The sequence below is a fragment of the Eumetopias jubatus genome, unplaced genomic scaffold, assembly GCF_037043125.1.
Source record: "Eumetopias jubatus isolate StellerSeaLion01/CBP00866 unplaced genomic scaffold, mEumJub1_p1.0 scaffold_1, whole genome shotgun sequence".
Taxonomy (NCBI): domain Eukaryota; kingdom Metazoa; phylum Chordata; class Mammalia; order Carnivora; family Otariidae; genus Eumetopias; species Eumetopias jubatus.
This window is the reverse complement of record NW_028274807.1, coordinates 124,870,562-124,882,983: the sequence shown is the minus strand read 5'-3', so window position 1 is coordinate 124,882,983 and position 12,422 is coordinate 124,870,562. Positions and strand designations below refer to the sequence as shown.

Here is a 12,422-nt window from a genome sequence, read left to right as displayed (position 1 = left end):
GCTGGAAGATTCTTCTTTGCATTCCCAAGGAAAATTGAATCAATAGTCCATGAATCTGGGGGGGGGGGTGCATCTCCACCAGCCTTGTCAGTCAGTGTGGCTTTGTACAGGTGCCCACCTCCCCTACAGATTTTGAACTCTTCAGGGCAGATGTCGGTGAATTTATGAATAGCATAATCTTATAGACAGGGCTCAGGACACAGTGGAGTCTCCGTAAACAAGTCTAGATCGATCAGTCACAAATCAATGAAAGATTAGGCTCAGAGGGTGTAAGTGACCTGCCTAATGTCACACTGTGGCAAAGCTGGCCCTCAGTCCTGATCTTCTCTTTGTGAGTCCAGTGCATCTTTCACGACCCCACAAGGCCTCTGAGCCTCATTTCAGGGCTAGGAAAGAGGTCTCAAAGGCCATGTCTTTAGGATGACATGACCTCTAGCTTTCCTTGACTTGAAGTATTCCCAAGGACTCTGTAGGAGGGAGTCATGTCAAGGCTTCCCTTCTCCGGCCTCCCTCTGACCATGAGTAGAAGTGCAGCCTCGTATATCTCCCCCACATAGGAAGTGGTGGGAGATATTCCTACTGAAATAAGCTGCCTCCCCAGGTCCAGGTGGCTCAGCCATCCTCCCAGGGCTTCTGCAGCCTTGTAGCAACCAGACACTCAGGCTCTAGCTCAGACCAGGTGGAGGGGCTGTCTTGTTTCCCAGAAAGTGAAATCCACCCCCTCTCCCAGACAATTAGCTCCACTGAAGCTGGAGAAACAAGGAGTACTTTCTACCAACATTGGTGTTTGGTGAAATGTATAACACTAGGTTCTCCGATGCTCCCGAAATCCCTCTCAGTAGGGTCCCTCCTTGTTTTGACTAATCATTTCTACTTATTACTAACTGTTATGATTAGAAGAATTGCCTGAGTAGAGGCCCAGTGTTTCCAAGACCCTAGTGAGCAACACGTGCAGACTTGCTCAGCACAGTCCTGGAACCACCGTTGCTCTGTCTCTCCAGGGAAGCCACTGGAACAGTTCAGGAAGGAGAGCTTCCTGCCACCATGAGAGACTCACCCCCCACCCCCAGCACCTGGCTGCATGTGCATCTCTCCTACACCTTATGCCCTTAGGTGCCTCTGCCGTGGGTGGAAGAGTTGCTAAGGATGAGCTCTGGGACTGGCCAGGCCTGTCTTCAAGTCTTGATTCCACCACTCACCAGCCAAGTGACTTGGGGAAGCTCCTTAATATCTCTGAGAGGCAGTTTCCTCAGTGTAAAATGGGGGTAATAGTTTCTACCTCATCGAATGTTGGGAAGATGGGATTTTATTAAAGAACATACCAAAATACCTAAGATCATACTTTGCATACAGGGTTTGTTATTAAAACAAAACTTGGAATTCCAGACAGAGCACCACTAAATGGAAACCAAATCTCTTCTCTTTCAGATGGTCCTTATAGAAATCTACTCTAGGAAACCAGCCAGCATTAATCACTCACTTAGCGGCATGAAGCCAGTGAGTTCCACCAAATCAATGTCTTGTCATTCTGACATCCGTGCAGATGGCACAGATGTCTGTCCACAGGAAGCCTATGTCCCTGGGTTCATTTTAAACCTGTTCCAAAGGTGGCATAAGATTGTCTCTGGGAACATCGGGATCCAGAGCTGTTAGGAAAAGTAAACCAATAATTTCCCCAGGTTTCAACAACCTCTCCTCCTTGCCCCAGAAGGACAGCCTGCATTTTGAGGGGAGCAACCAGGGTGCCTCGCTTGCAATGGGAGAGGCACCACTCACCTTTCTAGCCCTGCTGCCTCAGGCCTCCAGCACGACTGCCTCTTTGGAAGGGACACCTCAGAACTTTACACACTACCATCTTCACATTAAGCAAATGGTGTTCCAGATGTCTGGTGCTCATCATTCACAAACTGTAGACAGTCTTTTTGTAAGGATCCCAAGCCTCTCTTAGCTTTTATTATTGAGTGGAGGATGCCTCACTAGTCCATTCTGATGCCTCCACTTTGCAGCAGGTCTCTGATGAATTACTTGTGGTTTTCTGATATGGCCTCGAATAGCCACCCCACATCCCCCAGTGAGAAGAGCTGACAACTCCTCTGCCACTGACTCCTGACACCACTACTGTGGTGCCTGACATAGAATCTTAGGAACTGCCCCTCTGCCGTCCAGGGTGCCTCTGTGGAGGGGACGGGGAGAGGGGACGGGGAGCATGCAGGCACATGCCCCTCTCCAAGGTTCTGAACCAGCATGGTGCACCCCATTACAGCTCTTTCCTCTAGGACAGTGCTCATTCTTGTCCAGTCTCTCCCAGGAATTCTACACCAGTGCAGGAATGATGGAAGAGGAATTGGTGTCTCAGGAGGGAAAGAAAGGGAGAAAGAGAGCTGAACTTAGGCTGGGAAGTGTCATAGCTACACATGGCACCTAAAAGAATAGAGGTTTTTAGTTTTTGTTTTTGTTTGGCATTGTTTTCAAATAACCAGTTACCAAAGAAAGAACCACAACTGAACATGAAACTGACTTCATGTTTATTTGATAACTCTACCACCTTTCTGATAATTGCAAAATTTCCCTCTTTTGGCTTATATTACCTTTCAACTCATCCTGCTTTCAGCCCTGTAGCTGTATGGAGGGCAAAGATAAAACAACCAACCTGATCTGGTTTTCTGCATATTTTGCGACCATAGAAGACCTCATCATACATCTACAGCCCCATTTCCAGATCTGCCTCTGTTCCTTGACTCCTATCTATCTCTCCATAAAATCTCAAAGGACTTTCCCCTTTCTCCAGGAAGCCTCCCAATTATTTAGACATGGTTCTTTAAGTAGCTGTGTCATAGTGAGCAATAAGTAAAGAGTTGTCCCAATAGTACTGTCATTTTTGATAACCAATCCTGGACCACACCACCCATGTCTTCCTGGGCCCCCCACCATGCTTTTTGCACCATCCTTACCTCTGATGTCATTTTCTGATCTCCCTCTCCATCCTCTCTTGACCCTTAGCCCACATTAAAGTATGCAGTCAGTTTTCCAAACTACCATCTTGACTCTCCTCAGTCACAAGAACATTATCTCTGTATTCTTTTGACTTACAATATTTAAGAGTCCTGAGTATAAACTGTCCTTCTTGGCTCATTCCCAGAACCTATCTCAACCCTTTCTCCTAAAGGAAGATTGAATAGAGGACATAGTTTGCTGTGGGAGTAAAGGAGGGTCTTCCCTGCCCACAGGGTAAGAGAGAACAAGGAAGCCCAGATACCATGTCAAAGCCAGACCACCTCTTGGGAGATTAGGGAGCAGATATACAGATGCACAAAGAGGTTAAAAAAAGCAGGACCCATTCTTGAGATATAGCCCCGTGCCCAAGATTAGGGTTTTCCCCCTTCCTGGATGTGCTTGCAGGGGTAAGGGGGCCTAAAGTATATAGGCTGGAGCACATGGCCTCCAAGGTGTTCTCCTGTATAGCTCCAACCTGTAGACAAGGCCCCCAGACACCATCCCTGAGTATTTTGTTCTGCATTGATCTTACCTTTTCCCAGACATCTGTACCTCTTTGTGTCTGTATTACTTACTTTGATCCTTACCTGTGTGTGTCCACAGTTCCCATACTTCATGGGTAGGGGGACTTACCTTACTAGAAATCATCTGGGTTCCCCAGCATCATGGGCTGTAACCTCCATATTTTTGTGGCTTTCACAGTGCCCAACACAATTCTGGGCATGGGGTCTCTGTTTAAGGAATGAGGGGCTGCACAAGATCAGTCTTAATTAGATGAGCTGTTGGGTTCCAGATCATCTAATAATGACAATACTACTAATAGCAGCTGATATTTATGGAGTTCCTCTGTGTACCAGCCACACAGCTAAACTCTTTGGGTATATTATCTCATTAGAGCCTCAAAATTAACACTTTTTTCAGATGAGAATATTAAGGCTTAGAAGTTCGTTTTCTCAAGGTTCACCAACAAGAGAATATTTTTGAACTTGGTTGCTGTGAACACCTAGGAGGTTCACTGATTAGTTATAAGGAACTATGAATCCCTGGGAGTCTCTAAAAAATCATGTGTGTGTTCAAGCATTTGTCCACTTTTCTGGGGAAAATCTTCATTGCTTTCATCAGATTCTTCAAGAGATTGTGCACACAATGAGGAGAAGCCCATCTCTGACTTGACATGGAGCAGCATGATCACAACCTGCACATGGAGTCTCCCTGGAAAGCTTTACCTCATCACTGTTGTCACCCACCAGCTCCCCATGGGGAGGGATGCAAGGCTGTAGACCCTGGCTGCGGCAATATACAGTTAGCTGGACCCTGCCTGGTTGGCATCTTGGACCAGGCTGAAGTTCACATCTAAATTCTGAGACCAGAAAGTTGGCCTTATTAAGATTCCTGATAAAGGAATTGGCTTTCAGGGCTTACCTATCTTCAGCAGATTTTCCCTTTGATTACTCAAGAGTGCTCTTATTTCCAGCTTAATGCCTACAAATACACTCACCCACTCTCTCCCACCCACTCTGTCTTTCCATTCTTCTAAAAAAAAAATCATCTGGGCTAAATCACATTAAGAAACAGGAGATTCTATCTCAATATGGTAACACTTGGGCCAATCCTGCCTCTAGGAGGATCTTTTCTATTTAACTCTTTGGAGTCCCAATACCAACTGTACTCATGCAGGCTGAGCCAACCTCTCGGGCACATTCTGGAAGACACGGAGCCCCATCCTCATAACCTAGGACCTACCATGCCCCTCCCACTTAAACCAGCTCAGTGGTTTTCCCATCTTTTAAAAGGACTGAGTCTCTTTAGCCCTTTTCACAGGAAGCTTTCATCAGTAGTAACCGTGGCAACAGATCAGAGAAGCTTCAAAAAGCCTGTCTGTATGTAATTAAGAAAAACGAGGACATGGACGCAAGAGCAGGGAGCTTAGACAAGGAGACTGTGGCTCTGAGCCCTGCCATTGCACGCACTGAGGGCTTTTGCTGACGGAGATGACAGATTTTCTTCTCCCTCTGACTTCCCTCTCCACTCCCCATTTTAACATTTTTGTGTGGTTGTCTCAATTGGCCTCGTTCCTGGGGATGTGGCTGGGAGCTCTGGTTCTGGACGGATGCTCCCTGCAGGGTTAAGTCCTCAAACCCAGGGAGTGCAGCTTGGATAGGTAACGGTGGTTCATTCAGGGCCTGAACCTGCTCTGGTCAGACTCTCCAAGAATAGGAGAGGTAGAGCAGGCTGCTGACAGGGACCTGGCTCTTATCATTAGGCGAGTGGAGCAGAGACCAGGGACCATTGGTGTTTTAGCCGCCCAGACCCTGGACCCTGGCTTGCCCTGCCCAGAGCCAGCCTCCTGGGAAAGGGAGCAGGAGCTAAGCATTATTGGGAGGCAATCTTAACCTGGGGGCTATTTTATCTCAGAGCACTTACTCTTATCTGAGTCATCTCATTTATCTCGAGGTTTCCTTCTTTCTTATCTGTTTTCTCTCACCAGAATGTAAGCTCCTTGGGAGCAGAGGCTTATCTGTTTGGCATTTTCCTAACCCCTGAGTGCCTAGAACAGCACAGGTATAGTTGTTAAAGGAATGGATGAGTGAAATGAATAAGTAAGGGACAGGATCCCAGTCAGTGTTTGTGGCCCGCTCTCGGGCCACCTGCATAGATGCGCACTGGGAGCCCAGGCACTGTGCTGAGCTCTGAGATAACAAGACACACCCCTACCATTGAGGACACACATATTTAGGTTCTCCCAGCTCTCTTCGAAAGGAGAAGATTTACTATATGCAGTTCTGGACTCAATAACCATGGGCCCAATAGACCCCCATTTATGCCCCCACAGATGTATTTCTCTGGAATGCAGCCATGAACGAGAAGGGGACAGTAGTTGCTTTATATGAAGGCTATTTCTAAATAAACATGAAAAAAAGATCTTCCTGGAAATGCACCATTCTTCTTCCTAAGTGGGGAGCAGACATGGGGCAGCATCGACTTGGGTCTTCCCAGCTGCTATGGACACCGTTGGATTAAGGGACAGGGAAGGCCTCTCTAAACCAGCTCCCCACTTGCTACCTTTATTTCACTAAAGCCTCTACGACTCAGGGCACAAGCAATGGGTCCTCACTGCTACCGTATCTGTGTCCTCCCTCTGCCCCACAGCAGGGCCTCTCATACTGGAGTAGGGGGCACACATGTGATCTTAAGCCATGCAGCTTGAGCAGAGGTCAAACCAGGTGCAAGGGATTTGCATCCCCCGGGCAAGGAGCTGGGGCAAGGGAACCCGGAGACAAGCCAACCACAGGCTCCTGCCCACCAGGAGGCCACGTGGTGAGGACAACCCAGAGGAAGAGATGATCACAATGCAGTGATGGGATCTGTGTTAGCATCTAAAAATGGACTTATGGAAACCCAGGGGTGGGAGGCACATGACTGCAGGCCTCAAAGAAGCCTCCTGGTGGAATGAATGTTAGATCTTGGAGGGTGTCCAGGAGTTCATCAAGCAGATAAGGACCAAAAGAATTCCAGAGAGCAGAGAACACTGTGCAGAAGCTCGGGGGCATGAAGAGAGTTGAGTGTGCACAGGAAATCACAGGAATCTTCCTACTGGCCACAATGTAAGGGCGAGCATCTAGTGGCCAGGGATGAGATCCCAAGCAACACAACTACAAGGGAACATGAAGGATGTGAATGGAAGGTAGACTTTTGGGCAATTAGCGTTTGAGCAGGGGAACACCATGATCTCACGTATATTTCGGAACTCACACTCCGGCAGACGAGAATGGATAACAAGGACGCAAAGCAATGTTGGCGGATTCACGGGCAGGCTGTTGCTATAGGGGCAGAAAAGTCCACAGGGTGCGGGGTTCTGAGGTGGTGGAGATCCTGAGGAAGGGAACATTCTGAGGAAAAAGAGATGGGCCCTCACTGTGGTGACAGTCCGTCCGTGGGGGACACAGAAGATGTGACTGTCAGGGTCTGGCTGGTGAGGACTCGGGGTGTCAAGGAAGGGAAGACTGAAGGGTGTTCCCCTCATTTGTCAGGTAGGAGACCAGAGGAAAAGCAGACGTGGTGGGAGAGTGGCGAAGTAACCGGGCTGCCCTGGGCCAAGCGAGGGGAGAGAAGAGCCTCCATTTTGAAGAGCTCGGCTGCAGGGCGAAGAAGAGAGGATGTCCGATGTAGAAAGATGCCAGTGATGGTGCTTTGGTTTTAAAATGGCCAAAATTTATGGGTGTTTAAATGGAGAAGGTGGAGTCACGGGAGAGGGTGACGTTGAAGGTCAGGGGAGAAAGGAAATACTTGCAATGGGGAGGCCTCCAAAGGGTGGGAAGGATGGGTGGCCACTCTCCCAGGCAATACCTGTCCTTGCCCCATCACCCAAGGCTGCCTTCCAGTAAGAGTCTCATGATGTCCCAAGGATGCAGTAAGAGAACACCATTAGAGGATTCGCCCCATGCCTCGCAGAGAGCAAGCCCTCGATGAACGTATTTATTAGGAGGATGAGAAACGGTGGCCTGTGGCAGAGGCTGGGCTGTCTGCGGAGACAGGGAACAGTGGCACTGACCACTGGGAGCTTGTGGTTGGAATCTCATCAGTCTGAGCAAACAGATGTGTCCAAACCAGGCACTCGCCAATATGTGTGTTAATGAATAGTGCGATGTGAGGTGAAGCTGGCCTGGCCCAGTAAGAGCCCGCCGACGGCCATGCCTGCTACCCTCCCCGCCCTGGCTGTGTGCTGATTCGAGAAGAGATGGATGTTTATCCCTGGGCAGATGGGTGGGGAATTCTCGAATGCTATTTGCAAGACTTCAGTAAAAATGCTTCATGAATCCTGCCCTGTCACAAGCATGCATGAAAGTTGTGCTTTAGCTCAGGCCTAATGGGCTTTATATAGTACAGTACTGATTTTCTTTCACATTTTAATAGAATCCGATTTAATATTTGCTTTCTGCTCTAGCTGCTTGCTGTTGACTGATTCAACACAGAATCCTTCCCTGGTGCCCCCCGACCTTGTTGTTATTCCCTCATTTTGTTTGTTGGCATTTGATTCCTGTCTTCAGCATGAACCACTTTACACATGTCTTCGTTCAGCTGGCGACAGTCACGTGCATGAATTCTGAACGCATTACTATCTGAAGCGGCTGCTCCAGCAGACCCATTGTTTGGAAGGGAGGCTTCTGGGTAGGATTCATTTTCAGCGTTCGACATCGAGGATACGCAGTGCTCAGCTGGGGAACCTGAGGCTGTGATCTGTTCTTGGGCAGGAGATTCTCTGACTTCATCAAATGTCCAGCACTGTGGTTGGTAATTCAGAAACAGCTTGCCTTTCTACAAAGGACCAGGCTTTATAGAATTTAGTATTTAACAAGACATTTCCACCTTTGCCACAGGATGAAGAGCAGCTATAGACAGAGCTGTCCAGAGGGAAAGGCTGCTCTCCTTGACTCCCAGTAAGCCTGGCTGGTTTGTAGGAGAGGCTATTCAAGTCTCCTGTTATCCATGAACAGATCAGACCATCAACCTTTGGAGTACTGTACCAGTGTAAGGCCAGAGTGGGAGACAGCTTTTTCCTTAGTAGGGAAAGATACCCGGTTTCACTAGCAGGCAGCAGAGGGCTGTCGTTAAGAGCATGAGCTATGGAATCAGGCAGACATGGGTCTCCGTACTGGCTTCAATTCTTATAGACCACATGATCTACAGCCAGTCTGCATGCCCAGCTTTAGTTTCCCTCTCTATAAAATTGAATTAATCACTGTATCTTCCCATGTAAATGCGTGTAAAGCAGCTATAGCAGAGTGTCTGGAACAAACCTCTATGCTCTTCTTATGTCATGGGGTCAAAAATGGTGGCTTGTCTGAACCTCCCACCCAACTTTGCTTCTTGTCTTCATGCACCAAAGTTTGGGCACTGTGAATATTCATCTATGCAGGTGATCTAGCAACCTGTCCTGCAGAGAAACACCCCCAGCGTGTACACACCACACAGACCCCAAGTTGTGTGAGGTTTTGTGCAGAATGCTAGGATCTTTGGGGGCTTTTGATGGGCCGCTGGTGTCCCTCAACCCTTGAGTTCTACACTAGTTAAGAAAAGACAGGAATCCCATAAGTGTCTAATATACATACATACTCTACGCTCGCATTGACTAGGGGAAGCGGCGTAGTCCTGAGAACAAAAGGGCCTGAAGCCAGGTCCTCACAACCTCCTCTCCTTTGGCACACGTGACTGAAAGAAGTCTTCCCAGCGGGGACGACTGAGAGGGGAGTTTGGGGTGAGTTGTCATCTCTGTCCACCACATTTTCTTGGAATGGATCAGAGTGTGGAGATTTGGGATTGAGGGACAGGAAATGATGCATGCATGTGACAAGGGTGGGAACCCACCAAAGACAGATGGAGAGAGCCTGGAGGAGGAAGCCTCCACCCAACCTCACCAGGCCCTTCTTTGTCTCCTTCCAGGTGTCCCATCAGGCCCTCGCAACGTCATCTCCATCGTCAATGAGACATCTATTATTCTGGAGTGGCACCCGCCCAGGGAGACGGGTGGGCGGGACGATGTGACCTACAACATCATCTGTAGAAAGTGCCGCGCAGACCGTCGGAGCTGCTCCCGCTGTGATGACAATGTGGAGTTTGTACCCCGGCAGCTGGGCCTGACCGAGGGCCGAGTCTCCATCAGCAGCCTGTGGGCCCACACCCCTTACACCTTCGACATCCAGGCTGTCAACGGAGTCTCCAGCAAGAGCCCCTTTCCCCCACAGCATGTCTCCGTCAACATCACCACGAACCAAGCTGGTAAGTCAGGAGGCACCTGTGTGCCTTCTGCTTGTCTGCGTGCCTGGCTCCCTGTCCGTCTCTATGAAGGGGCAAAGCTGTAGCCACACCCATTCTGCTTGCTGGCCTCCTCCCAGGAGCGAAGGCGTCAGGCGATGGGCATTTGCAGCCATGGAGAAGACAGGCGTAGTGTTTCACCTCTGAGGGTGAGCTGGATTCTGTGGGATATTCTCACGCTCAGCACAAAAGCAAAGAGGTATATCCAAGTCAGAGTAGAACGCATTACTGTGCATCCAGCTAGGGCTCAACAAGTGCCTTTGGAAAGATAGATGGACAGACAGACAGATGGGTGGTAGAGTGACAGACAGATGGATGGGGCGATAGGTAGGTGAATGGGTGGAAGCCCTGCACGATGTTAAGAACACCAGTGCTGCTTTATCAGAAAACCCGATGAAAGAAACTTCCCAGGAATCATGTGATAGAGTGAGTATTGCCTTCATAGATTATTTTTCAATTAAACCATGTAATTCAAGAGTGCATTCTCCTGTATAGCTTGCTTAGATGAATGCTATGCTGTGATAGAGACTTCAGATCATCAGCAATAGATCATTTCTGATAGCCCATACATCCCTGTGGCATGCACAGCTCAGAACACATTTGCTTCTCTCCTCTTTATTTCTGTATCCCTTACTCTTCTGACCTTTTCTCTTTATTACTTTTTACACCTCTTGCAACAATCCATTTCTTTTTATATCCATTTAACCAGTCCATTCAAGCACTCACTCATTTATTTACTCACTCATTATTAAGAGAGGGCTAGTTAGGCTCTGATGTATGCCAAGCTGTAGGGATACAGTGAGACCTGGACACCGCTGTTCCTCCCAGAAAACTCATTAACTGCAGAATTTGTAGTATATAGATGCACATTCCAAATCTGCGGCATGGTGCGTCCAAGGCGTGTGTACCATGCATATGCGGTAAATACCACGGGCGTTAGAGAGAAATGAGCAATCTCTCCCCTGGGGTGACGGTGCAAGACTGCAGAGGGAAAGTCTATAGGCAGTGGGGGTCGTGGGCAATGGACTGTGATCTTATTTGGAATTATGGATTTTTCTCAATCAACAGATTCTAGAAGGACAGCTTGTTAGTGGAATAGCTGGAGCCAAGCACGTCCCTTTACTGTCTCTCTCTCTCTCTCCCTCCGTGTCACTCCCCCTTCTTAACCTCCTCTTCTCTACTCTGTCCTCATCTGCTCCTCACCTCCCCATCCGCGGGCTCCTTCTGCCTCTTTCAATACCAGGCATCTTTGATGGCAGATGATTCTTGGGTTTAAGCTGTCAGAACTCAGGAGAAAAAAAGGTGTTGTGGGAGAGCATGGCTGTCCAGATGGCTGCGTTGTTGCCGTGAGCATGTGTGTGTTCGTGTGTGCGTGTTTGTATGTATGTGTATGGTCACGTGTTTGCATGCATGCGTGTGCAGTGAGAAAACAGGCGTGGAAGTGTGGAAGCCTCCAGCTGGTGACCACAGCCCCAGCACCATGGAGACAAAGGTTGTGACAGTCTGTCTTCCCCAAAGAAAAGGGGATGGTAATTTCTGGATCACGTTGAGCACGGAACACGGGCAGCCTTTGTTAGCAGTGTTTCCCTTGGAGAGTTTAAGGCAGAAAACTGGCTGAAATATTTTAGTGTCCCAGCTTCTGGGACTAATAATCCTGCCAGGCTGTCATGTCATGCTGGGCTTGGCTGTCTACTCTCTCTCTCTAAGAATGTGCGAACAAACCTGCCACTTAGAGCGGTTTGCTTTGATTCTTGCCCCTCCCTTTCCTTACCCTGCTATTCCCGAACCTGCCCATCTGCTTGTCTTGCCATCTGCACCTTCCCAGGCTGCAGAGGCACCAAGGGACCGGGGCTCCTGCAAGGGGCCCGGCATTGCCAGCATTCAAAATATTTGTTGTCATCCTCACTCACTCGCTCCCTCCAGAAGTGTATTTCTCCTGCCCTTTGTTCCCCCTATGACAGGCCCTTTTCTCTTAACCTCCCCTGATTTTGGAGTCTCAGCCCCATCAACATCTTCCAATCTGGGATTTCTTTTTGGGAATCTGGAATTTGGGTGTCAGAAAGTTTACAGTCAATGAGAAAAGGATGCTTCTTGGTTGCGTGTGGTTATTATGAAACAAATGACAAGGTGACCCACGGGTCCTAATCTGTGGGCTATGGGGCTCTGAGGACCATGGAGCTATCACACTGCTTTAACAGAGCTGCGTGTGAATGCAAACTCTTTTTAACCAACAGATCGTTCTTTTAAAAGATGAGATCCTTCAAAATAAACACTTGGGCCTGTACCTCTCCAAGAAAGGTTTAGAAACATGAATGGAAGTGACACTTTTGGGAGGCAGGGGAGGGAGGGGGAAGAGGGAGAGAGGGAGAATCTTAAGTAGGCTCCATGCCCATCTCAGAGCCCGGTGCCAGGCTCAATCCCATGACCCTGAGATCATGATCTGAGCCAAAATCAAGAGTGATCTGCTTAACTGACTGAGCCACCCAGGTGCCCCTAAGTGACACATTCTATAAGAGATGAAAGAGAGACTAAGCAGCAGGCATCATAAAAGCCATATCACTCAGATCCATTAAGGGCTGAGGTAGGTGGACCCATGTAAATCCATAAGTCGTGCC

The 12,422-nt window shown here is 48.6% G+C and overlaps 1 protein-coding gene across 1 annotated transcript in view; it reads left to right on the top strand.

Moving 5' to 3' along the window:
- EPHB1 (EPH receptor B1) overlaps positions 1-12,422 on the top strand; it is a 285,610-nt gene that overhangs the window by 160,170 nt on the left and 113,018 nt on the right. Inside the window, exon 4 of the mRNA XM_028099078.2 lies at positions 9,436-9,771. Coding sequence (XP_027954879.2) covers positions 9,436-9,771 — 336 coding nt within the window. The remainder of the gene's footprint in view (positions 1-9,435; positions 9,772-12,422) is intronic.